The sequence below is a fragment of the Lupinus angustifolius genome, chromosome LG16, assembly GCF_001865875.1.
Source record: "Lupinus angustifolius cultivar Tanjil chromosome LG16, LupAngTanjil_v1.0, whole genome shotgun sequence".
Lineage (NCBI taxonomy): Eukaryota > Viridiplantae > Streptophyta > Magnoliopsida > Fabales > Fabaceae > Lupinus > Lupinus angustifolius.
Window position 1 is genome coordinate 19,507,578 of NC_032024.1, and position 24,081 is coordinate 19,531,658.

At 31.4% G+C, this 24,081-nt stretch overlaps 1 protein-coding gene across 3 annotated transcripts; it reads right to left on the reverse strand.

Moving 5' to 3' along the window:
• LOC109330227 (protein trichome birefringence-like 19) lies at window positions 529-23,494 on the reverse strand. 3 transcript variants are annotated; one of them, XM_019564332.1, is made up of 3 exons: window positions 22,912-23,494; window positions 21,351-22,071; window positions 529-724 (listed from the first exon to the last, which is right to left on the reverse strand). In XM_019564332.1, exons 1-3 carry the CDS (start codon window positions 23,341-23,343, stop codon window positions 675-677), a joined length of 1,203 nt encoding a protein of 400 aa, XP_019419877.1. In that variant the 5' UTR covers window positions 23,344-23,494; the 3' UTR covers window positions 529-674. The 3 variants fall into 3 exon arrangements, with proteins under 3 accessions (XP_019419877.1, XP_019419875.1, XP_019419876.1); XM_019564330.1 differs by lacking the exons at window positions 21,351-22,071; window positions 22,912-23,494 and adding an exon at window positions 4,731-5,352 and having other exon boundaries at window positions 642-1,448; XM_019564331.1 differs by lacking the exon at window positions 529-724 and having other exon boundaries at window positions 21,139-22,071; window positions 22,912-23,492.

Sequence of the window (24,081 nt, forward strand, 5' to 3'; positions counted from 1 at the left end):
CTTGCACCACATGTTTTGATCATAGCAGATTGTATGCTTGTACAGTTGTATAAGAAGGTTAATAAGCCTCATATGAGTTTAGGGAATTAGTTACAAAGTTAGTTAACTATAGTTCCTAACTTATATAAAAAGAAACCTCCCATTCATTGTAAACTCAACTTCCTATCCAATTCATTCAGAATCAATACAAGTTCTTCATTGCTTATTGTTGATCACCTTCACTAGAACCATTTTTACTATTAATTGTATTGTAATATTTAAAATACTTAGAAAAAATAAATGGGGTACACATTTGCTCTCACACAACTTGTGGGACGGTAGATATGTACTCATAACAATAAGAAAAGTAATGTAAAATTTATTTTCCAACATACCAGTATTGACAAAAAGATTGGTTCTCAAATCTATTTCAAAACTAATTAACAATTAAAAAAATAATCTTGAAATATATTTAAACCATATCCATTAAAATGATAGAGACTATCTCACACTTACTTTTTAAACATAATCTAATCTAGAGGGAAACATGATTGAGTTAACACTGGCACAAAAATGATTGAGTTATGTAGACACTTGTAAGTTTCTAGTCATCCCAAACAATTAAAAATATACATATCATATGATCTAACTGTTATGTTCTCCATGTTAAATTATAACACTACTCAGTTCTCATTTCACAGTCTCATCATATAGAGTAAAAACTCATTCCATGTATCAACAGGACCTGGCAAGCACCAATGAACACAATCATTGACCTTCTTATTTGTTCCAATCACAGTCCCATATCTATTGGGATGTCCATCAGGTCTCATTGACATTACTTCACTTATATCTATCAAACCAAACTTTAAACCTTTCTTTCTACCTTCTTTCTCTGCTGCACTAAATTCCTCAACTTGTATCTCATATAGTTCCCTTAGAAAATACCCTCTTTCATATTCATGCCTTTCTTCTTTGGTATATGGTTTTGTTCTATTACAAGCCCCTCCATTATACCAATCTCCATTCTCAAAGTGGTTTGGAGAATGAGTCACCAAAAATGTCATACCCTTAAACCCTTTAAGATTTATAATAGTTCTTAATGCTGTTCTGAATGCAAACCTGTATCCATATAAGTTAGGCTCTGTCATGTTCTCTTGACATCTTTGGCACCCAACAAGTTGGCCGTTTTCGTAGAATGTCAATGGTCGAAAAAACCATTGTCCGGTTGAGATAATCACATAGTCAGAATTTTCAATTTGGCTAACCCAAGCTTTATCTGCTTCATCTAGATAAAGGTTCTGAGCCTTGTAGAATGCAGTATCATTGAGATAATTATAATCTGATTTGACTAGAAAAGGGGACCACAAGATTGCAAGAGTGAAGTTGTAATCAGCATAGAACCACCATTTGAAATAATTTTCATCCTTCAATGCATATTTTGTTGTAACATCTTCAGGATGAGCAACCTGATAGAGTAATAAGGAAAATAATTTAGTTTCTAGACACTAGAAAGGATCATCATAGGTCCCAAAATATTTAGATGTAGTACTATTACATCATTCGATCCATATAGTCGACCTCACCTAGTAGGATAAAGGTTTGATTGTTGTTGTAACAAAAGTTGTATTGTTGTATAATAACATGTTCATGAATGCAACATCTTATAAGCCTTAAATATTTAGATGTGTGCTTTTAGTGAAGTAAAGTAGAATTTCACCCCACGAGGTTAAAAAAGTGAGGTATAAAGTGGAAGAAAGTGCATGCCATTGATATGATGTGTCTAAAGAGTATATAGTCTTTCATCTAAAGGTTTGATATAGAGATTGCTAAATTGGAGGGATTAGAGCAATCTGAAGAAATAATCAAGTAGTGTTTCACAGGCAGAGACTTTTTATACTGGAAATATAGTTAGGACTATTCAACTATTGTTAAGAGATTTCATTAAATTGCAGAGAGAAGTGGTTGGAAAGCTAAACATTTACTATCATTTTATGAAGTTTGATGTGAGAGTAGTGTAAAATGAAAACAGTCTTATCTCAACTAACAAATTGAGACTTGTGTCAAACCTATATCAAGTTTTGATGTGAAAGTGCAAATTTATGAATTGCTATTAGCAATCTGAAATTTTTTAAACATCAAATCTTAATAAATTAAAAGTCAAATGTTCAATTCTTGAGAGTAACGGTTGTTGACAGGATAATTACTATAATTTTCCCCCAAAATACCTCCAATTGTCCACATAATATTCTCCTTCTTTGAAAATTTTGCAGAGAACAGTCTCCCATGCAAAGCCCTCATACCTCAATTCACCCACTTAACCAAACCTTAGATCTATCATCACCATTTCAAGCTTATCCAAACGCACTAAACCATAAAAATTGAGCACTCACACAAATCAAAGACACTACCCCTATTCCATCATCAATACCCCATAACAGAGATCTATAAGTTTCCGTCTTCATGAATTCAAACCCAAAAAATAGAACAACCCCAAACTCACCCAACTTCTTCATACAGCCCATCTTTATTCCTTATTAATCAAGTCAATAATAATTAAACTATGATACAGTGTATAAAACTCATGCACATATAATAATTCAGTACTTTTGAACTAAAAAAAATAAGCATTGGTGTAAGTGGTTTAGACTTACTATGCATAAAAACCGGAAGAGATCGCGTATTAAGTTTAACCGGTTTAAACAACTAAATCGTTAATGAATGATTTCATACATAATTAATATTATTAATATTTTTATCTATATATATTTATATAAATGTAGTAAAATTATATAATTAATAATAATGTATAACTACATTGAAGTAATATTTCTTCATATTTTTTACATCAGAGTAAAACAAAATGTGAGTAGTGTTCCATTTTTTTTTATTTTTAAGTGAACCTTTTGATTTACTTTTCGGGTTAATCCGGTTTAACATAGTCGGACCGGAATTTCTCCGGTTCAAAGCGGTTCAACTCTCGTTCAGTTAAAACTATAAATCGGAGTCGTTTTTAAGTATGGTCAACAGTTAGACCGGTCGGACCTTCCAGTATGTCTGGTTCTCCAAATATTCAATTTTATACTTTTTTTTAATGCAAAATTGTTACACTCTTTTTTTGGATTTTAAAATCTTTCCCGCTAGAGATTTTGAAACTGGACAATTTAAGTCCATAGATGCAATGACACGTTGACAACTATGTGCCTTAGCTGTAGGCAATAGCATATAGTAAGTGAAATGAGGCAAATTAATTTCTCTTCGCAGACCAAGTGTCCCTTACCCATACTTTCGCAGACTGAGAAAGTGTGAGACACCAAATTTTTTGTCTGGTGTGGTGATTGATCAATAACATAATGTTTTATATTGATTATGATTTATTTTCTTTTAGACAATAACCACTTATTAGCGTATGGAGTGAAATAAATAAATTGTGTAACAATAGATCTCTTTATGTTACATAGGGAGCAAATTTATTTTCTCATTATGACATTCCATGTTCCAAAATGTGATGGTTATAATCTTTCTATTCTTCTTTTTTTCCAAAACTAAAACATTTGTTTTGTAAGTTATTTTTTAAGGTAGGTCCTATATTTTTTCCAATATGGTGTCAATTATGTGGCTATATATTACCACCAAAGGCAAAAGGATAAATTGATTGGAAATAGTTTTATTCTAATTTTCAGATGTTTCACATTTGTACTATCAAAAATATTTCTTACCTATAGAATAAGAAATTAATTCATTTTAGGATATGTAATTATCATTTCCTCTCAATAAGTATTGTTTCTAGGAATAGAAACCTTAAATTTTTTATTCTTCTAAAAATCTAATAGAGTTTTACATAATTAGTCTAATACCTTATTACTACTATTTCAAACATCAAAATGGAGGTTTATTATATGTATTATCATACGTGAATTCAGCAGAATTATCCGCCCAGATTTATACCAAAAATGTGTGGCCATTAGCATTTGGTAACAAGGTCACTGTTTTTTGTTACTGTAGCCGACCGAAACTGTTGAAATAATGAAATCACGTGCATGTATCACGAATTAAATTCTTCTCCTTTTTGATAATTTCCTAATTTCTTAATCATTCCAATAAAAAGATGTTATCACTAATCAGGGAAAATCCAATTGAATTGGGGTGAAACGAAAGGTAAAAGGTTCCTCTAAAACAAGCTCAGCTATAAAATAATAATAATAAGAACAAGAAGAAGAATAGCAGTATATCAATCTTTCCATATTATTTAATAGAATGAGATATTAATTTATTTAAAATAGTTAACAGTAAATACACTCTTATATTATTTATTTATTTTACTTTTACATTCAAACCCAAATATATTTTTGGACTAGGTGCATAGAATTAAAGATGTTGAATCCTATTAAACTTTAAGCAAAAAATGAAATTTGGTTCTCAACTTCTACTCTACATTTTTCCAAGTTATTTTTGTCTATAAATTTTTCTTAATTACACAACTTTAGTTCATTCATCAAGTTTTGACCAAAAATGCTTAAAAAATAGTCTGTGATAAACAATTATCATAGCCACATCATAACCTTTTTCTAATCTTTGGAAAAAAACTTGATGGATTAAGTAAATTTGCATAATTAAAAAAGTTTCAAGATTAAACCATAAAAATAAATAAGTAATGGGACAAATTTCAAACATTATTAACAAAAGTTAATCAATGAAAAACTAAGCCAAACCAAAAAGTGCAAACTTCAAAGTAACGAAGAATAACTTACTGTGTTTAAGAGGCACAACAAAGAGTCCATTTGATTTCTCCCAATTGAGTCCCCAACAAAGACCATAGATTTTCCCCTCACAAGCTTCAAGAATAGAGTTGCATCAAATAATGGAAGCTCACACTCATCAGGTTTCCATCTAAATTTGATGAAGTCACTGTCAGGTCTTCCTTGCTTCAAACAATTTTGCCTATCATTCATGAAATGACAAGTTTCATTATTGTAGTAAGGACCTCCTAGATAAGGTTTCCAATTTCCTATAGTTATGTTGCATCTTGTTGTTGTAGTTGTTGTTGGGGTGGTTTCTGATCTGTTACTATATATCTTATAAGATGATAGGTTTAAGTTTCTGATGAGCGGAAAAAGGACCACTATGATGAGCAAAGTTAATGGTAATAGGAACACACCTTTGGGGATGTTTCTTGTTGTGTAATTGCATTTCAAAATCTCAGGAACTTCAAACTTCATGGTTTTGATAAGGCTTGGAATGATTTTAAAAAGAAAAAATCACTGTGTGGAAGGTTTGATATGTATATTTTTATATGGACAGTGCTGGTTTTCTTGAAACTGAGTATAGTGACAACTGTAGAGCAGATCTCTGACCCTGGTTTCTTAACAGGAAAATGATATGTATTGGTAAGCTCCAACTGACATAAATAGTAATTAATGAAAAAATAATAGTTTTAAGAAGATTTTTGTGGTGTTAGTTGGATTTGCCTTGGTAATTACAGTGCAGCCCACTGTCAGCAACTTCTGCCAAGTTATAATAATTTATTAGAAAAGAAATAATATAATACTTAATACAGGTGGACCATCATATTTAAGGGAGGGGTAAATTAAAAAAATATACCTCACATCTTAGTCATTATTCTAAAAAGTTTGAATTAGTGAATAAATATGAATTATTAGATTTTTCTAGAATGAGTAACTAAGATATAGAGTTGTGTATCCTCTCCCCATATTTAATTATATTACAAATAAATATATCATGCTAAAAATTAACTTATACCATATAAAAGAAAAGTAATTATTCTTCTATATTGAAATAATGTTATCGAAATTTAAGTTTTCTTTCTGAATTCGAGTAACACCAGCCTCGAGGCTTCTTGGGGTTTGTCTTGTCTGGTTGAATTTGGGCAATTATTAATCTTGTACTATCTTAAGTGGAGAATTTATTTTGTTAGTGTAGTTTGATCAAAGAATTATCAGAATAGTGTAACTTTTTGCTAATTACCGAAGTAGTATATTTTTATGGAAATCGGCTACCACATAGTTATTTTGCTTTTTCTTTATCTCTTGGTTCCACCAAAATCGGCAACACTGGTGAAGGTTTTGTTTTTTATTTTTTTATTCCTAGGAGAATCAGCAATAGAGTATGAGTTTAATTTTGTTTTTTTGTGCCCTAGCAGAATCGGCAATGTAGAAGGAGTATATCATTTTTTTTAATATATATGCCTTAATCGGCAATGTATGTGGAGTTTAAAAAAAATTATTCCTTAGAAAATCGTTTATAGGAAATGATTTTTATTTTTATTTTATTTTATTTTATTTTTGTACCGAATCGGCTATCATAATGGGTTTTATATTTAAATTTTTAGTATAATAGGTTAGTAATAAACAAAAAATATACTAAAACTTTAAATATAAAATTGAATCATGATAGCCGATTCTTGTTAGGTACAAGAATAAAGTAAAATAAAATAAAAAGTAAAACTCATTTCCTATAAACAACTCTCTAAGGAATAAAAAAAAACTAAAACTCCACATACATTGTTGATTAAGGCATATATATTAAAAAAGGAGATATTCCTTCTACATTGCCGATTCTGCTAGGACATACGAAAAAAACAAATAAAAATAAAACTTCTACTCTATTGTCGATTCTCCTAGGAAGAAAAAAAATAAAAAACAAAACCTCCACCAGCAATGCCAATTTAGGCATATATATTAAAAAAAGAAGGACAAACTCCTTCTCCATTGACGAGTTTGCAGGAAAAAGTTAAAAAATAAACTCCACCAGGGTTGCTGATTTTGATGGGACCAAGAGAAAAAGAAAATGCAAAACGGCTATGTGATAGCCGATTTCCATAAAAATACACTATTTTAGTAATTAGCAAAAAAGTTACACTACTCTGGTAATTCTTTGGTCAAACTACACTAACAGATTAAATTCTCCCACCTTAAGCCTTTTGTTTGGTATGAGAGAATTAGAATGGAGAGAAATGAGTGAGAGGAAGATTGAAGAGAAAGTGAAGATTTCTCCTCTTTGGTTGTGAAGGGAGAAAGAGAGGAGAGAGTAAAAAAGGTGTGAGACCCACCATAATTTCTTTCTCCCCTAGCTTTGTGAGAAAGTGAAGAGAGATGGTGATTTTATTTGAAATGTCAAATATACCATCAATTTTTATCTATTTGTTTTAAAAGTGTAATATCTATAATTTTATTTGATAATAAATAATGATTGAAAATGAATGATGAATAATACAGTGACAGTATAGAAGACTCTTACACTAGCAATACATACATTATTTCTCTTGCTTTAAATATTAGTAATATATAGAGATGGCAAAACGTGTCGCCTGACCCGTTTAGCCCACGCCTGCAAATGCCCACAAAAATTTAAGTGTACGCGAGCATGCCCACATTTGCTTAATGGACAAAATTCAATGCCCTGCTCGTTCTAAAATGGGTTTGGGGCGACCTGCAAGCATTGTTGAATAATTAAAAAATATAAAAAATTGATATAATAAAATTAAATAAAGTAGTTGAACATAAAAAATTAACAATTTTTTTTGACATTTTATATGAAGTTTAACAAATTACATTAGATTACAATTTTTTAGGGAATAAAATTCACATTACATCATAACTTATTTAAAATTTTCTTATTTTTTTCTTAAATTATATTTATGGGCCGCCCGCATGCTCAACGGAAATACCCACAAACTTAGCGGACAAAATGGGTCGAGCAAAATTGGCAAATGAACAAAAAATGTATATCATGCCCGCAAAGAAATGTGGGCTATGCGAACGCGCCCGCAGGCAATACCTGTTTTGCCATGTTTAGTAATATACGTAAATATTTTTTAAATATAAAAATATTAATTAAAAACAATTGAAATTATAATAAAATATATAATATAAAATTATAACATTTATTTTCAATTAATAATAAAAGAACTTATTTATTTATATTTTTTAGGGACATTTTTATCATTTGAACCATAACATCATTTCTCTATTCTAATCTTCTATCCAACCAAACAAAAAAGTAAAAGAAGAAAATATATATTTCTATTCATTTTCTCTTCTTATTCTCTTATATCAAATATCACAAAAATCTACTTTAATTCTTCTCTTTCTCACCTATTTTTTTCTTACCTTTTTCTCTCTTCTTATTTTCTCTTGTCAACCAAATAAAGCATAAGTGGATACTTGAAAATGAACTCTAATATTTAGAGGACTATGCTTAGAAAGAGAATGATTTCATCTATTCATCATGTGAGATTGAGTGGATTGCACTCCAAAGAGGAAGTGTGTCATTAATATCAATGGTATGGCCTTGTTCTTTCAGCCTACCAGACCTATAATGCTGAAGGTTTGGACTACCTCTGTCATGTAGGCAATGTGAGCATGTCCACTACTCAGGTGGCGCAACCTTGCCGTTGGTAGGAATGAAGTTTTATGGCATAGTAGGTGTTGGCTTGGCCATGTCGATGTTATCATTTCCCTTTGTTAGGTTGGCCTTCCAAGCCTAATCATCAATCATGTAAACTAGATTTTGCCTACCTAATAATTGACTTCATTCATAGTGATCGAATAGTGTTGACCAATCCTAATATTGTGATGGACATTAATATTTAGTTTTTAAGAGACATATATCACTTTCTTGTGATATAAAAAAAATTGTAAACTAATTTTATAGGATAATATATATTTTTCTTAAATTAATTATACTTTTTTAATGCTAAACTCAAAGACATTATATTAATAACTTGTAAAAAAGGATTAATATACTACTTATATTTTTAGATGCTTGATATTAGAAAATGATAATTAATTGAATTCGTTGTTTTTAGAAAAATTAAAATCAATACTCTAATAATCTAAAGTAGTAGTTCTGTTATGCAATGACTCATATCTTTAGATAACAGTAATACAAGTTATGAGTTTGAGCTGATGAATCGGCAATGTAGAAGGAGTATATCATTTTTTTTAATATATATGCCTTAATCGGCAATGTATGTGGAGTTTAAAAAAAATTATTCCTTAGAAAATCGTTTATAGGAAATGATTTTTATTTTTATTTTATTTTATTTTATTTTTGTACCGAATCGGCTATCATAATGGGTTTTATATTTAAATTTTTAGTATAATAGGTTAGTAATAAACAAAAAATATACTAAAACTTTAAATATAAAATTGAATCATGATAGCCGATTCTTGTTAGGTACAAGAATAAAGTAAAATAAAATAAAAAGTAAAACTCATTTCCTATAAACAACTCTCTAAGGAATAAAAAAAAACTAAAACTCCACATACATTGTTGATTAAGGCATATATATTAAAAAAGGAGATATTCCTTCTACATTGCCGATTCTGCTAGGACATACGAAAAAAACAAATAAAAATAAAACTTCTACTCTATTGTCGATTCTCCTAGGAAGAAAAAAAATAAAAAACAAAACCTCCACCAGCAATGCCAATTTAGGCATATATATTAAAAAAAGAAGGACAAACTCCTTCTCCATTGACGAGTTTGCAGGAAAAAGTTAAAAAATAAACTCCACCAGGGTTGCTGATTTTGATGGGACCAAGAGAAAAAGAAAATGCAAAACGGCTATGTGATAGCCGATTTCCATAAAAATACACTATTTTAGTAATTAGCAAAAAAGTTACACTACTCTGGTAATTCTTTGGTCAAACTACACTAACAGATTAAATTCTCCCACCTTAAGCCTTTTGTTTGGTATGAGAGAATTAGAATGGAGAGAAATGAGTGAGAGGAAGATTGAAGAGAAAGTGAAGATTTCTCCTCTTTGGTTGTGAAGGGAGAAAGAGAGGAGAGAGTAAAAAAGGTGTGAGACCCACCATAATTTCTTTCTCCCCTAGCTTTGTGAGAAAGTGAAGAGAGATGGTGATTTTATTTGAAATGTCAAATATACCATCAATTTTTATCTATTTGTTTTAAAAGTGTAATATCTATAATTTTATTTGATAATAAATAATGATTGAAAATGAATGATGAATAATACAGTGACAGTATAGAAGACTCTTACACTAGCAATACATACATTATTTCTCTTGCTTTAAATATTAGTAATATATAGAGATGGCAAAACGTGTCGCCTGACCCGTTTAGCCCACGCCTGCAAATGCCCACAAAAATTTAAGTGTACGCGAGCATGCCCACATTTGCTTAATGGACAAAATTCAATGCCCTGCTCGTTCTAAAATGGGTTTGGGGCGACCTGCAAGCATTGTTGAATAATTAAAAAATATAAAAAATTGATATAATAAAATTAAATAAAGTAGTTGAACATAAAAAATTAACAATTTTTTTTGACATTTTATATGAAGTTTAACAAATTACATTAGATTACAATTTTTTAGGGAATAAAATTCACATTACATCATAACTTATTTAAAATTTTCTTATTTTTTTCTTAAATTATATTTATGGGCCGCCCGCATGCTCAACGGAAATACCCACAAACTTAGCGGACAAAATGGGTCGAGCAAAATTGGCAAATGAACAAAAAATGTATATCATGCCCGCAAAGAAATGTGGGCTATGCGAACGCGCCCGCAGGCAATACCTGTTTTGCCATGTTTAGTAATATACGTAAATATTTTTTAAATATAAAAATATTAATTAAAAACAATTGAAATTATAATAAAATATATAATATAAAATTATAACATTTATTTTCAATTAATAATAAAAGAACTTATTTATTTATATTTTTTAGGGACATTTTTATCATTTGAACCATAACATCATTTCTCTATTCTAATCTTCTATCCAACCAAACAAAAAAGTAAAAGAAGAAAATATATATTTCTATTCATTTTCTCTTCTTATTCTCTTATATCAAATATCACAAAAATCTACTTTAATTCTTCTCTTTCTCACCTATTTTTTTCTTACCTTTTTCTCTCTTCTTATTTTCTCTTGTCAACCAAATAAAGCATAAGTGGATACTTGAAAATGAACTCTAATATTTAGAGGACTATGCTTAGAAAGAGAATGATTTCATCTATTCATCATGTGAGATTGAGTGGATTGCACTCCAAAGAGGAAGTGTGTCATTAATATCAATGGTATGGCCTTGTTCTTTCAGCCTACCAGACCTATAATGCTGAAGGTTTGGACTACCTCTGTCATGTAGGCAATGTGAGCATGTCCACTACTCAGGTGGCGCAACCTTGCCGTTGGTAGGAATGAAGTTTTATGGCATAGTAGGTGTTGGCTTGGCCATGTCGATGTTATCATTTCCCTTTGTTAGGTTGGCCTTCCAAGCCTAATCATCAATCATGTAAACTAGATTTTGCCTACCTAATAATTGACTTCATTCATAGTGATCGAATAGTGTTGACCAATCCTAATATTGTGATGGACATTAATATTTAGTTTTTAAGAGACATATATCACTTTCTTGTGATATAAAAAAAATTGTAAACTAATTTTATAGGATAATATATATTTTTCTTAAATTAATTATACTTTTTTAATGCTAAACTCAAAGACATTATATTAATAACTTGTAAAAAAGGATTAATATACTACTTATATTTTTAGATGCTTGATATTAGAAAATGATAATTAATTGAATTCGTTGTTTTTAGAAAAATTAAAATCAATACTCTAATAATCTAAAGTAGTAGTTCTGTTATGCAATGACTCATATCTTTAGATAACAGTAATACAAGTTATGAGTTTGAGCTGATGTAAATGGGTTGGGGTAGATGGCTATATATATTGATGTTATGTAAACCTAATGTAACAAGGAGAAGAATAGTAAAATACTAATTTTTATTCTCTAATAATATATAGTGGTAGCCGCTCAACGCTCCCGGGGACGTAAGCACAATTGGCCGAACCTCGTTACCAAATCTCTTGTATTATTCTCTTGTCTCTATACTCTTTACTATTTGATTGTTCGCTTGTTCCTAACAAGGTCATATTGAAAATAAAATATACACTTATAAGATTAACTGCATCAATTGACAAAATACTAAATGTAAAGACGGAGTCAACTCTAAGAATGACAACAAAATAAACATAACTAAAAATCAATATTATTCAACATAATTCGAATTTAATTAAAGTAACTATATCCTAAATAAGTTAATGATATATATTACCCTCCTTTAAACTGGACATCGCCATAGCCAAGTTTGTATCTTGAAATTTGGTTGGCCCAAAAGTGAAAAGCTTAGGGAGTTCTTGGTAATCCTTGTTTGACTAAAAGTATTTCAACTGATCAAGCTCTTGCTAAATGACTTCCACAACTTTTTATAGCAAATCATATGAAAAAAGTGTGAGAATTTCTCCAATAAATCTTTCTATAACTTGTTCAATCATACACTAGCTAGTCTTTCAAATCATTGCTGATGGATGTAGTACGAATTTGGTAGCTCAATATGCAAGTACATGTCTCCTCCATGTGTTGTCTAGTAATTGGTTATTTATATCGTGTAGAAGTATTGAATAAAAATATTGGGTGAATTATTTATGTAATTTATTATATAGGCACACGCGTTATAAACATAGTTGAAAACAAAATGACAAAGATACATATTATTAAAATAAATTCAAATTAAATTAACTATATCCTAGATAGTTAATGTTGTATCAGTTTATAGTTTTTATTTATTAATGAGGTCACATATTTAAATTTTAGTTTTTATTTTAGAAAAAGCTTTACCTTCACCATACTATTTGAATGACAAAAAAATATAATGATACTCTAATAACCTTGGCACCTTGCATTAGATATATATGGCATATTTTTTAAACAGAAATAAAATTGTTTTGATACATCTCTATATTTATCTCTCTATATATATACACAGAAGTTCATCTAATTAATTGAGAGAAAAAGATTTATTCACCATAGTTTATGAGTTCTATATATTATGAGTGTATTATCCACCATTCATTTTTAATTATCATTAATTATTAAAAAATAATTCAAATGAATGTTGGATGATATACTAACTGTATAAATCTTTACATTGACAATACATAAATATTAATGTCATTAATAAAATTTATACAAAACTCATTTCAATTGTTATAAATAAAATCCTACTTAATTTTATTAAACTTTGCCAACTTGTCCATATGGAAGCTGACAAGCGACCGCATTTAAGCAAGCTAAGCTTATAAATAAAAAAGAACGTGATGATATTGATAATCACGAGTTTTATTTATACTTCTGAAGGACTAATCATGATTTTATAAAGTAAAAGAATTTAAATTTTATTAGTAAATAAGAATATTTAATAGACACGTTTGAATACTAATAGGACTATCTAAAATGAATGCTAATCTTACTTTTTGGTACTACCAAGTATATTCTTTCGTCTTTTGGGTAAGAAATTAATCTCTTTCAAGATATATATATGTCCCTTCCAACAAGTGTCTTTCCCAGAAACCGAATCTAAAATCTTTTGATCATCTCAATGATCTAATTAGGCCTTACACATGATAATCTTAGTTGAGTTAACTAAACTATTATGAGAGGCTAATATATATATACATATATATATATATATTTATTTATTGATAACGTAACAATTTATTTTATATTTTTAGTATATTATTCATCATTTATTTTTTAATTATATTGACTCTTCTGTAAAATTCATATAAATAAATGATAGATAATGTGTTGAGTATGAATAATATGTATAAAACTTTTGAGAGTATATAGATATTAAGTATTATTAGAGAGAATGAATGTAAGAGTAATATTATTCCATCATCTTTTACATACAAAACACACAAGGAATTGAGCTACCTCATTCATCCTTGTGATGAAGTACTTCTTCTATACCAACCATAGACAGGGACAATTTTTCCGGTACGTGACAAACTTAGTGGTTGAGTGTGGGTCATAAGAAAATGAGATGACGATTAATCTTAATGATGCATTAGTAAAAGTAGTCCTAATTAATCATAAAATAATAATAATTCGTGTTATGTTTTTTTATAGAAAACAGATGATTGTATTACCAATGGCTAATGAATATCCTCATAGAAGGAGAAGATAATTATCGTAAAAAATATATGATTGTCTTCCTCAACAAATATTATTTTACGGAATGAATCTCAATTTTGTGCAATCATATGTACGATCTAATTGTCCAACCATACAATCTATTATAAAGTTTGAGACATAAATATAAAAGAATTTTATTAGTGAATTTAACTAGTACTCATTAAATTCTATATAACATCTTTGATGATATACAATTATACTTAAAGTCAAATTATTTAAAATAAGGACAGGATAGCCAAATATTTGATAATATTTTATAGGTAAACAACACTGCAATTCCTGTATTTTTTTTCTCCAATTCTGATGGCTTGCCTTCTGCCTCGGATAGAGGATGATTAATAAAATTACCACCATTTCTTCTTAAAAAACATTGCATTTCTTTTTTAAGTAATGATAACATGTCAGTAATTTTAAAATCCTTATTTTATACCTTTTCAAACGGAAGATTTTACTTATAAATAGCATCGAATTAATTACAAATTTTGCAGTTTCAGATAATATACACGTGAAGTGAGCCAGATATATTTCTTTTAACGACTCACCACGTTGTCTACTTATGATGGCAGGGTCCTATGATCACTTTTCTAACAGCTGTGGCATTTCTCTCTCTAACATAAATCCAAATATTATAAAGAGTATCTCTTTACTATGTTATCCTTATTTCTATTTAACTTTCGTTCAATATGATAAGGCACAAATTAAAAATATAATTAACAGTCTATTTATAATAAATTTATGTAATGTTTTATTATTTTATCTTTTACTTGTCTATAGTAATTAAAATAATTCATTTTCACTTATTATCATAAAGTTAGAATTATAAAAACAATAATTATAAGAGTATATACCTCTTTACATCCATTCCTATTTAGCTTTTTTTTCTCAATATTATATCGTATAAATTAAGATATAAAATTATTATGTCTATTTACAATAAATTTATGCAATATTTTATTACTTTGGTGTTTACCTTTTTATAAAAATTGAAATCATTCATTTAACTTATTATCAATATTATTAATTAGGTAAGAATAGAATTTTAAAATAATAATTAAAGTTGTCTTGGTTTTTCTAAAGAGATAAAATTAGAGAAAAATATTTTCCTAAAAAGACAGGGGTATTCGTCATTAAATAATGAGTAAATTACACTAACACCCCCTGAGTTTTAGCGAAATTACATAAACCACCCCTCAATTTTTTACACATACACAAACCCCCCATCATCTTTATACTTTCATTACACTGACCACCCCTGAAAGTGAAATAATGTAATCTTTTAAACAAAAAATGTGATAAATGCAATTTAGTTAAACAAAACATGATATACTGTGAAGACTGTTAGATTGTAATTCAAAAGTTAGTTAGATGTGATGTGTGTACTTACTATATAAATCAAGGTGCCCTTAACTAACAAATAAGAAAGTGGTTATTCATTCACTCAATTGCTTATCATTTTGTACAAATTCTCTCTCAAATTCTTTCTTTGTTCTTCTTTAATCTTTCACGTTCTAACAAAATTGGTATCAAGAGCTAGGATTGATTCTTCTTCTCTACCTAATTCTTCTTCTTCTACTCATCTAAACTCTGCGAATTCTTCAACACCAATGGGGCAAACTGGTTTTCCAGCAAATCTGCCAATACTCGATGGAAAAAACTGGAATAGATGAAAAATCCAAATGACAACTATTATGGGATTCCAAGATGTAAGTGAAGTTGTGGAAGAAGGACTTCCAGAGCTGACAGAGGCTTCAACTGAAGCACAAAAGGCAGTATACAAAGAGGGTAAAAAGAAAGACTGCAAGGCTATGTTCCTGCTACATCAATGTGTAGATGAAGCACACTTTGAGAAGATATCAGAGGCAAGGTCAGCAAAGGAAGCATGGCAAATTCTAGAGAAGAGCAATGAAGGAGCTGAACAATTGAAGAAGGTAAGGCTACAAACCATGAGAAGACAATATGAGCTCATGCAAATGAACTCGAGTGAAAGGATTGCAGAATTCTTTAACAGAGTAATTAGCCATACTAATGCAATGAAAGCAAGTGGTGAGAAGATCACAGATCAGACTATAGTAGAGAAGATATTGAGAACCCTCAACCCCAGATTTGACCATATCGTTGTTGCAATTGAAGAGTCTAAGAAGATGGAGGAATTGCAGATAGGGGACCTACAAGGATCACTTGAAGCTCATGAATAAAGATTGATAGAAAGATCAATGGAGAAACCATTTGAACAAACTCTACAGGCTTACACCTCAAGAAGAAGAGGATATGGAAACAAGGGAGGTCAAAGGGGAAGAAACATAGGAAAAGATCCAAGAAAAGGAAATTTCAAAAATTCTCAATACACTGATCAAGAAAGGCCTGAGGTTGATCATGGAGAACAATCATCAAGGAGAGGAGAATATCAGAGGTGGCAAGGGAATAAGAAAAGGGTGGACAGGAAGAAGCTGAAATGTTTCAACTGTGATAAAATTGGACATTTCAGTAGTGAATGTCAATCAACTTCAACTCATGGAAGGAGTTTTGGCAAGTCTCAAAATGAAGCTCACTTGGCCAAGAAGGAGAGCACTGAAAGTCTAGATGATGAACCAGTATTGCTGATGATGAGTACTGATTGTGAGTCAAGCAATGATGATAGATGGTACATTGACTCAGGCTGCTCGAACCACATGACTGGAAATAGGAATTGGTTGGTCAATTTTGATGATATCAGAAAGAGCAATGTGAGATTTGCAGATAGTAGGCTCATCCAAGCAGAAGGGACAGGGGATGTCTTGATCAGTAGGAATGATGGGAGGAATGTACTGATAGCTGATGTGCTCTATGTTCCCAACATGAAGAGTAATCTGTTGAGCTTGGGACAATTGGTGGAAAAGGGGTTCTTAGTGCAAATGCATCAAGGCATCCTAGAAATCTTTGATGCTGAACACAAGAAGGTTCTAAGGGTACCTCTAGCACAAAACAGGACCTTCCAAGTGAGTCTAAAAGCATTCGAAACACATTGCCTATCAGCTACATCTCAAACAGAAGAATCATGGTTATGGCACCCGAGGTTTGGTCACCTGAACTTCAGAGACTTGAGCACACTTAGAAACAAAGACATGGTCAAGGGACTACCACAAATTTATGCTTCTAACAAGGTATGTGCAAACTGTCAAATAAGCAAGCAACCCAGATCCTCATTTAGTGCATACACCCCCTCAAGAGCAAAATAATTACTACATGTTGTATACTCTGATGTGTGTGGTCCTTTTGACACACCATCATTAGGGGGAAGTAGATACTTTGTAACATTTGTGGATGAGTTGAGCAGGAACTTGTGGTTGTATCTCATAAAGGCAAAAAGTGATGTATTCTCTGTGTTCAAGATGTTCAAGAACTTGGTAGAAAAACAATCCGAAAAGAGCATAAAGATTATGAGAAGTGATGGTGGAGGGGAATTCACATCAAGTGAATTTGATGATTTCTACAAGGAACAAGGGATTGTGCATGAAGTAACAGCTCCCTACACACCTCAGCACAATGGCATAGTAGAAAGGAGAAATAGAACCATCTTGAATATGATCAGAAGCATGCTGAAAGGAAAGGAACTACCACATGAATATTGGGGTGACGCAGCATCAACAACAGCCTATATCCTAAACAGGTGCCCAACCAAAAGACTTGTTGGCCAAGTACCTGAAGAAGCTTGGTCAGGAGTAAGACCCTCTGTGAAACATCTGAGAATTTTGGATCTCTTTGCTACAAACACATACCAGATCAAAGGAGGAAGAAGCTTGACAACAAAGCTGAATCTATGATTCTGTTGGGATATAACTCTACAGGGTCATACAAACTATACAATCCTGATACAAAACAAGTTATGTTTAGTAGGGATGTGTATTTTGATGAGTCAAGCTCATGGAAAGGTCTAAAGGAAAATCCAAATTCTCTAACTAAAGTGCATCTAGATTGGGATCATGATGAATCAGTAATAGATGAAGGAGTACAAGAAACAACTCCATCACTCCAACAAGAAAGAATTAGGCCAACAAGAATGAGGAATCCACCTATGTGGCTATCAGATTATGTTTTGAGCACTGATGATATAGTAAATCAAGAATGAGAAATGGTTCATCATTTAGCATTGTTTGCTGATGCTGATGCTGAACCTATCAGTTTTGAAGAGGCAGTGTCAAACAAAACTTGGAAAGCAGCAATGATGGAAGAAAACAAGTCAATAGAAAAGAATGACACTTGGGAATTGGTGGAGTTGCCAACTAAAAAGAAGCCAATCTCTGTCAAATGGATCTTCAAAGTAAAATTGAAGCCAGATGGGACAATAGCTAAGCATAAAGCTAGATTAGTTGCAAGAGGATTTATGCAGAAGGAAGGACTTGATTACTCTGAGGTGTTTGCACCAGTGGCTAGATTGGAGACAATAAGACTGATAATAGCTCTGGCCAGTTGGAACAAATGGAGCTTATGGCAACTAGATGTGAAATCAACTTTCTTAAATAGACCATTGGAAGAAGTAGTGTACATCACACAACCTCCAGGATTCATCACTAAAGGAAGTGAGCACAAAGTGTTCAGACTAAAGAAGGCACTCTACGGATTTAAGCAAGCACATAGAGCATGGAACAAGAGGATTGACAAGTTCTTGTTCAACTCTGGTTTTCATAAGTGTGAAGTGGAATATGGTGTGTACACCAAATCAACAAACTAGAACAGAGATATCCTGCTTATTTGTTTCTATGTTGTTTATCTCCTTATCACTGGAAGCTGCTCAAAAGGAATTGAAGAGGTGAAGGTAAGCTTGAAATGGGAGTTTGAGATGACAGATCTAGGAAGACTCTCATACTTCTTTGGTCTAGAATTTCATCACACAAAGCAGGGCTTGTTTATGCATCAGGGGAAGTATCTACTTGAAGTATTGAGCAAATTCAATATGATGAATTGCAACTCAACTGAAACTCCAGCAGAAACTAATCTAAAGCTAGGAAAGTTTGAAGAAGAAGAGGATGCAAATGCTACTGCATTCAGGCAGATAGTGGGTAGTCTCAGATACATTTGTCACACAAGGCCTGAATTCTCCTTCAGTGTAGGACTAGCTAGCAGATTTATGAGCAAGCCAAAGAACTCTCATGTACTTGCAGCCAAGAGAGTTCTTAGATACCTAAAGGGAACTATTGATTTTGGTATTATCTTTCCTCATCAAACAGAATCTCTCAAACCTCAATTAAGAGCTTATTCAGACTCTGATTGGTGTGGTGATATTCTGGATAGGAAAAGCACAACGGGATACGTATTCTTTCTGGCAGGAGCTCCAATCTCTTGGTGCTCCAAGAAGCAAAAAGTAGTGGCCTTGTCAACTTGTGAGGCAGAATATATTGCAGCTTGTGCAGCAGCATGTCAAGCTTCATGGCTCTCTGTTGTATTGGATCAGCTTGGTGCTAATGATGGAGAAGGGGTTGAACTAAATGTGGATAGCAAATCAGCCATAGACTTGGCAAGGAATCTAGTCTCACATGGAAAGAGTAAGCACATAGAAACTAAATACCACTATCTAAGGCAACAAGTGGCAGAAGGGAAGGTCAAGTTGTTACATTGCAAAACCGAAATGCAGGTGGCTGACATTCTAACTAAAGCATTGAGGATTGAAAAATTCAAAGAGATGAGAATAATGATGGTGAACTAAAAGGGAATTCTGTAGATTGTTGTAATAGTTTAGCTAAAGGGAGTGTAAAGTAGTTTTGAATCAAGGGGGGTGTTAGATTGTAATTCAAAAGTTAGTTAGATGTGATGTGTGTACTTACTATATAAAGCAAGGTGCACTTAACTAACAAATAAGAAAAAATTCCTGAGATAGAAAGTGGTTATTCATTCACTCAATTGCTTATCATTTTGTACAAATTCTCTCTCAATTTCTTTCTTTGTTCTTCTTTAATCTTTCATGTTCTAACAAAGACAAGTCCAAATAATATATGAGTGAATATATATTTATCATTTTTGGTTCGTTTCGATATAGTATAAGAGCGATTTAAACAATATCTCTTTGGAACTGTTGATGCATTTTGTAACAAAAAATAATAAAAATGTATTAATTGGATATGTCTCCCCATGTTTTGTTTAACTTAATTGCATTTATCATATTTTTTTGTTCAAAAAATTAAATTTATTTCTCATGCAGGGGTGGTCAGTGTAACGAAAGTGTAAAATTTAGGGGTTTTTGTGTAGGTGTAAAAAAGTGAGGGGTGGTTTGTGTAATTTCACTAAAACTCAGGGGGTGTCAATGTAATCAGTGTTGTTATAACCGGACCGGACCGGATGGTCCGACCGGTCTGACCGCTGACCAGACTTGAAAACGGCTCTGGTTTGCCGTCTTAACCGAATGAGAGTTGGACCGCTTTGAACCGGAAAAAATCGAGTCCGACCATGGATAAAGAGGTATTATTTCAATATAATTATACATAATTATTAATTATATAAAATTTTACATTTATATATAACTATATATTTATAAATAAAAATTATTAATTATGTACGAAATCACCCGGTCAGACCGGACGGTTTAACCGTTTAAACCGGTTAAACCTAATACGGGACCTCTGCCGGTTTGACGTCCGGCTCGGGTTTCACAACACTGGATGTAATTTACTCTTAAATAATCAAAGTTTGTTCACATCTAATTGTATTTATTGGAAAACAAATATTTTCTTATTTATCAGTCTATTTATGAAATCAACTCAATACTGGATTTTTACTACTATATACCTTATTAATAAAAAGGATAATATATGAAAATGAATGACGAACATTTATTATAGACATAAATGATAAAAGAGTAAAACACTACATAAATTTAATGCAAACAGATATACTAATTATATTAGTTTAGTTTAGAAAATAGAGATCGTATGGAGCCACAAAATCCTAAAATTTTGGCTGGAAACCATGTTACTACAGCTCCTCGTGTGACAAGCATAAGATACATACTATGCTTTATTAATAAACCATGTTACTATCTGTACATACTAATATATACTTCATTTCTACCACTTTAACCACCACTTCAACATAGTACACAAGGAATTGATACACTATAAGCAAATAACTATTCAATTCAAATAAACACAAAGAATTCCAAATTGTGGTTGATTATTTGGGTCTTCAAATCAATCTCAACAATTGAAAATTAAATAGAATATGTCATGTAACTGTTATATTATTCGAGTAAGGATCTGTCAGGTACCACCAGATCAAACCCATATTATTCATGTTAAATGATAAGACTTCTCACTTTCCAATTTCATCATATAGAGCAAAAACTCATTCCATGTGTCAATAGGACCTGGCAAGCACCAATGAACACAGTCATTAACCTTCTTATTCTTATTAAATGTATGCCCATATCGACTAGGATGTGCATCAGCTCTTGTTATCATTGCTTCAGTTATATCTATCAAACCAAAGTGCAAACCCTTCTTTCTTGCTTCCTTTTCTGCTACTTCAAATTCCTCCATTTGTATCTGATAAAATGACTTTAAACTATCCATATATTTATATACACTCCTTTCTTCTTTTGTAAATGGCTTTGTTTTATCACAAGCCCCACCTTCATACCATTCTCCATTTTCAAAGTGTTTTGGAGAGTGAGTGACCAAAAATGTTGACCCTTTGAACCCTTTACTTATTGCTTTAAATGTTGTTTGAAATGCCTTCTTATATCCATAGAAGTTTAGGTCTGTGATGTTATTTTCACTTCCTTTCTGAAACCCTACAAGTTGACCATTTTCATAGAATATCATTGGTCGATAGAACCATTGTCCGGTTGAGATAATCACATAATCAAAATTTTCAAGTTGACTAGTCCAAGATTTATCTGCTTCATCTAGATAAAGGTTCATTGCACTGTTGAAAGAAAAATCTTTGGGAACAGAATCGGTAGCTTTCACTAGAAATGGTGACCACAATATTGCAACAGTAAAATTGTATTCTGCACTGAACCACCATCTGAAATAATTTTCGTCCATGTATTTACGTTTGGCTGTAATATCCTCGGGATGAGCAACCTGAAAAAGTAACGTTGAAGGAAGTATCACATCGTATGAATTTTAAAGAAAATGTAATTAATATTTTGTAATTCTCTTCAAATTGATAAGAGAAATGTTATAAAAGCTGATGTTAATCATCTTTCTGATATGCAAAGACTCAGCTGATCGTACATCAACATTCATTTTGTTTTTTTATACATATTTTCGGTTATGTGAAAGATGCAATTCAACTCGATTTAAATTATGGTTACTACCACATTCACGGTCATAGTTATGGTCATTGCAATTGTGTCATGCAATTACTACAATGCAATTATATTATTAATTATTTGGTAATTCTAAAAATAATTGTTAATTGGATATTGTCCAATATAGCCTAATATAGTTATATTGTGACCCAATATGATTGTATCATTGTAATCTTCAACTTAAATAATTATTCACAACTTTACAACCAGTGAGGGAGAGATGGAGGAATATCTCAACAAATGCGACAGAGGCCATCCAGGCTCATGGTCACAACATATATCTGGCTTCTGTGTTATTTTTTCTTATGAAATTAGTTTTTCGATTCATAATTTTTTTTGTTTTCATTTACTTTTCTAAATGTGCCAGCTTATCTAAAGACAGCATTTAAATAAGAATTTCTGAAATCCCAATTAATCTTATCCCAAACGGTGCAACCAATCATTATTCAGAAGAGAGAAAGAGAAAACAAATTCATCATGGCCAGTAATTAATTTGTTAAGAACAAAAAAAGAAAACCATGCAATTCAAAGCCTAGATTCATGGTATATAAATTTTAAATTCAACAATCCTATAAACCAAAAAAGTAAAATGACATTATTAAATACTTACACTATTTATGAGACAAATCAATGACTCCATCTGATTCCTCCCCATAGAGTCCCCAACGAAGGCCAATGATTTTCCCCGAACAAGCTTCATAAACTGAGTTGCATCAAATTGAGGAAGCTCACATTCATCTGGTTTCCACCTCAATTTCATGAACTCTTTGTCTGGTCTTCCAGAACTGATGCAATTAAGCTGGTCTAGAATGAAAGGACATGTGTTATTATTGTAGTAAGATTCTTTAGGATAAGGAATCCATTGTCCAGAAAATATGTTGCATCTGTTTCTTTCTGTGGTTTCCAAACTGGCACCATATATTATCTTAGAAGAAGATGATTGGGTTAAGTTTCTGATAAGAGGGAGGAGTACCAATATGATAAGAAGAGATAATGGTAATAGTAACACACCTTTTGGAATTTTGGCCTCAGATATACCCATTTTGTGAATTTTGGAGATTATAGCTTGCAGATCTGTGTTTTATGGAATATACTGATGTATACTATGTAGCTGTTTGTAATGGTGATTATAGTGTCTTAAGCAATGCCCCAATTAGGAGAAATAAAATAAGATGATTTTGTTTAATTCTAAGTTTGCTTATTCATGGCAAAAAAACTGCACTATGGTTTGTTTTGGCTTGTTTCATCTCTAGCTGTATTGACAAATAAATAAATAAAAAGTTTATTCCCACAAATATACTTTTGATGGAAATAGTTTTACCAATTACAATAAGTTTGGGTTTACTTGTACCTCACTCAAATTGGACCCTTTCTATTTCTCTCACAAAAATATATTTAGGAAATTCTTCCAACTCATTAATTTTCACAAACCTTTAACTTGCCCAAAGATGAATGAAATCAACTAGAGCTTATCATTTACTATTTACAATCATCAATTCATCTCTCTTCCTCAAACAACAAGTTCCACTGGGCACCGTGAGAGTAATGCCCCACTTGCACAAATAACAATTAATTAAAAAAAATTAATGCTATAAAAAATGTGTAGACGTTACATGGACAGGTGAGTACAGTGCAACTAGCACACTCTTTTTGACGGCATTTAATTTGACAGATGTTCTTCGCCATAACAAATATATATTTTGCATGTCTTAGATGGTGGAAATCATTTAACTAAGAGAAAATGGAATAATGGATGTAGGAAATCAAAAAGGTCTTGGTT

Excerpts from the sequence above, each read along its gene's own strand:
- LOC109330227 (XM_019564330.1), bottom strand. The coding sequence starts at position 5,198 with ATGAAGTTTGAAGTTCCTGAGATTTTGAAATGCAATTACACAACAAGA. Across the intron at positions 1,449-4,730 it reads TGTTGTGCCTCTTAAACACA|GTTGCTCATCCTGAAGATGT; the intron begins GTAAGTTATTCT and ends TTACTCTATCAG.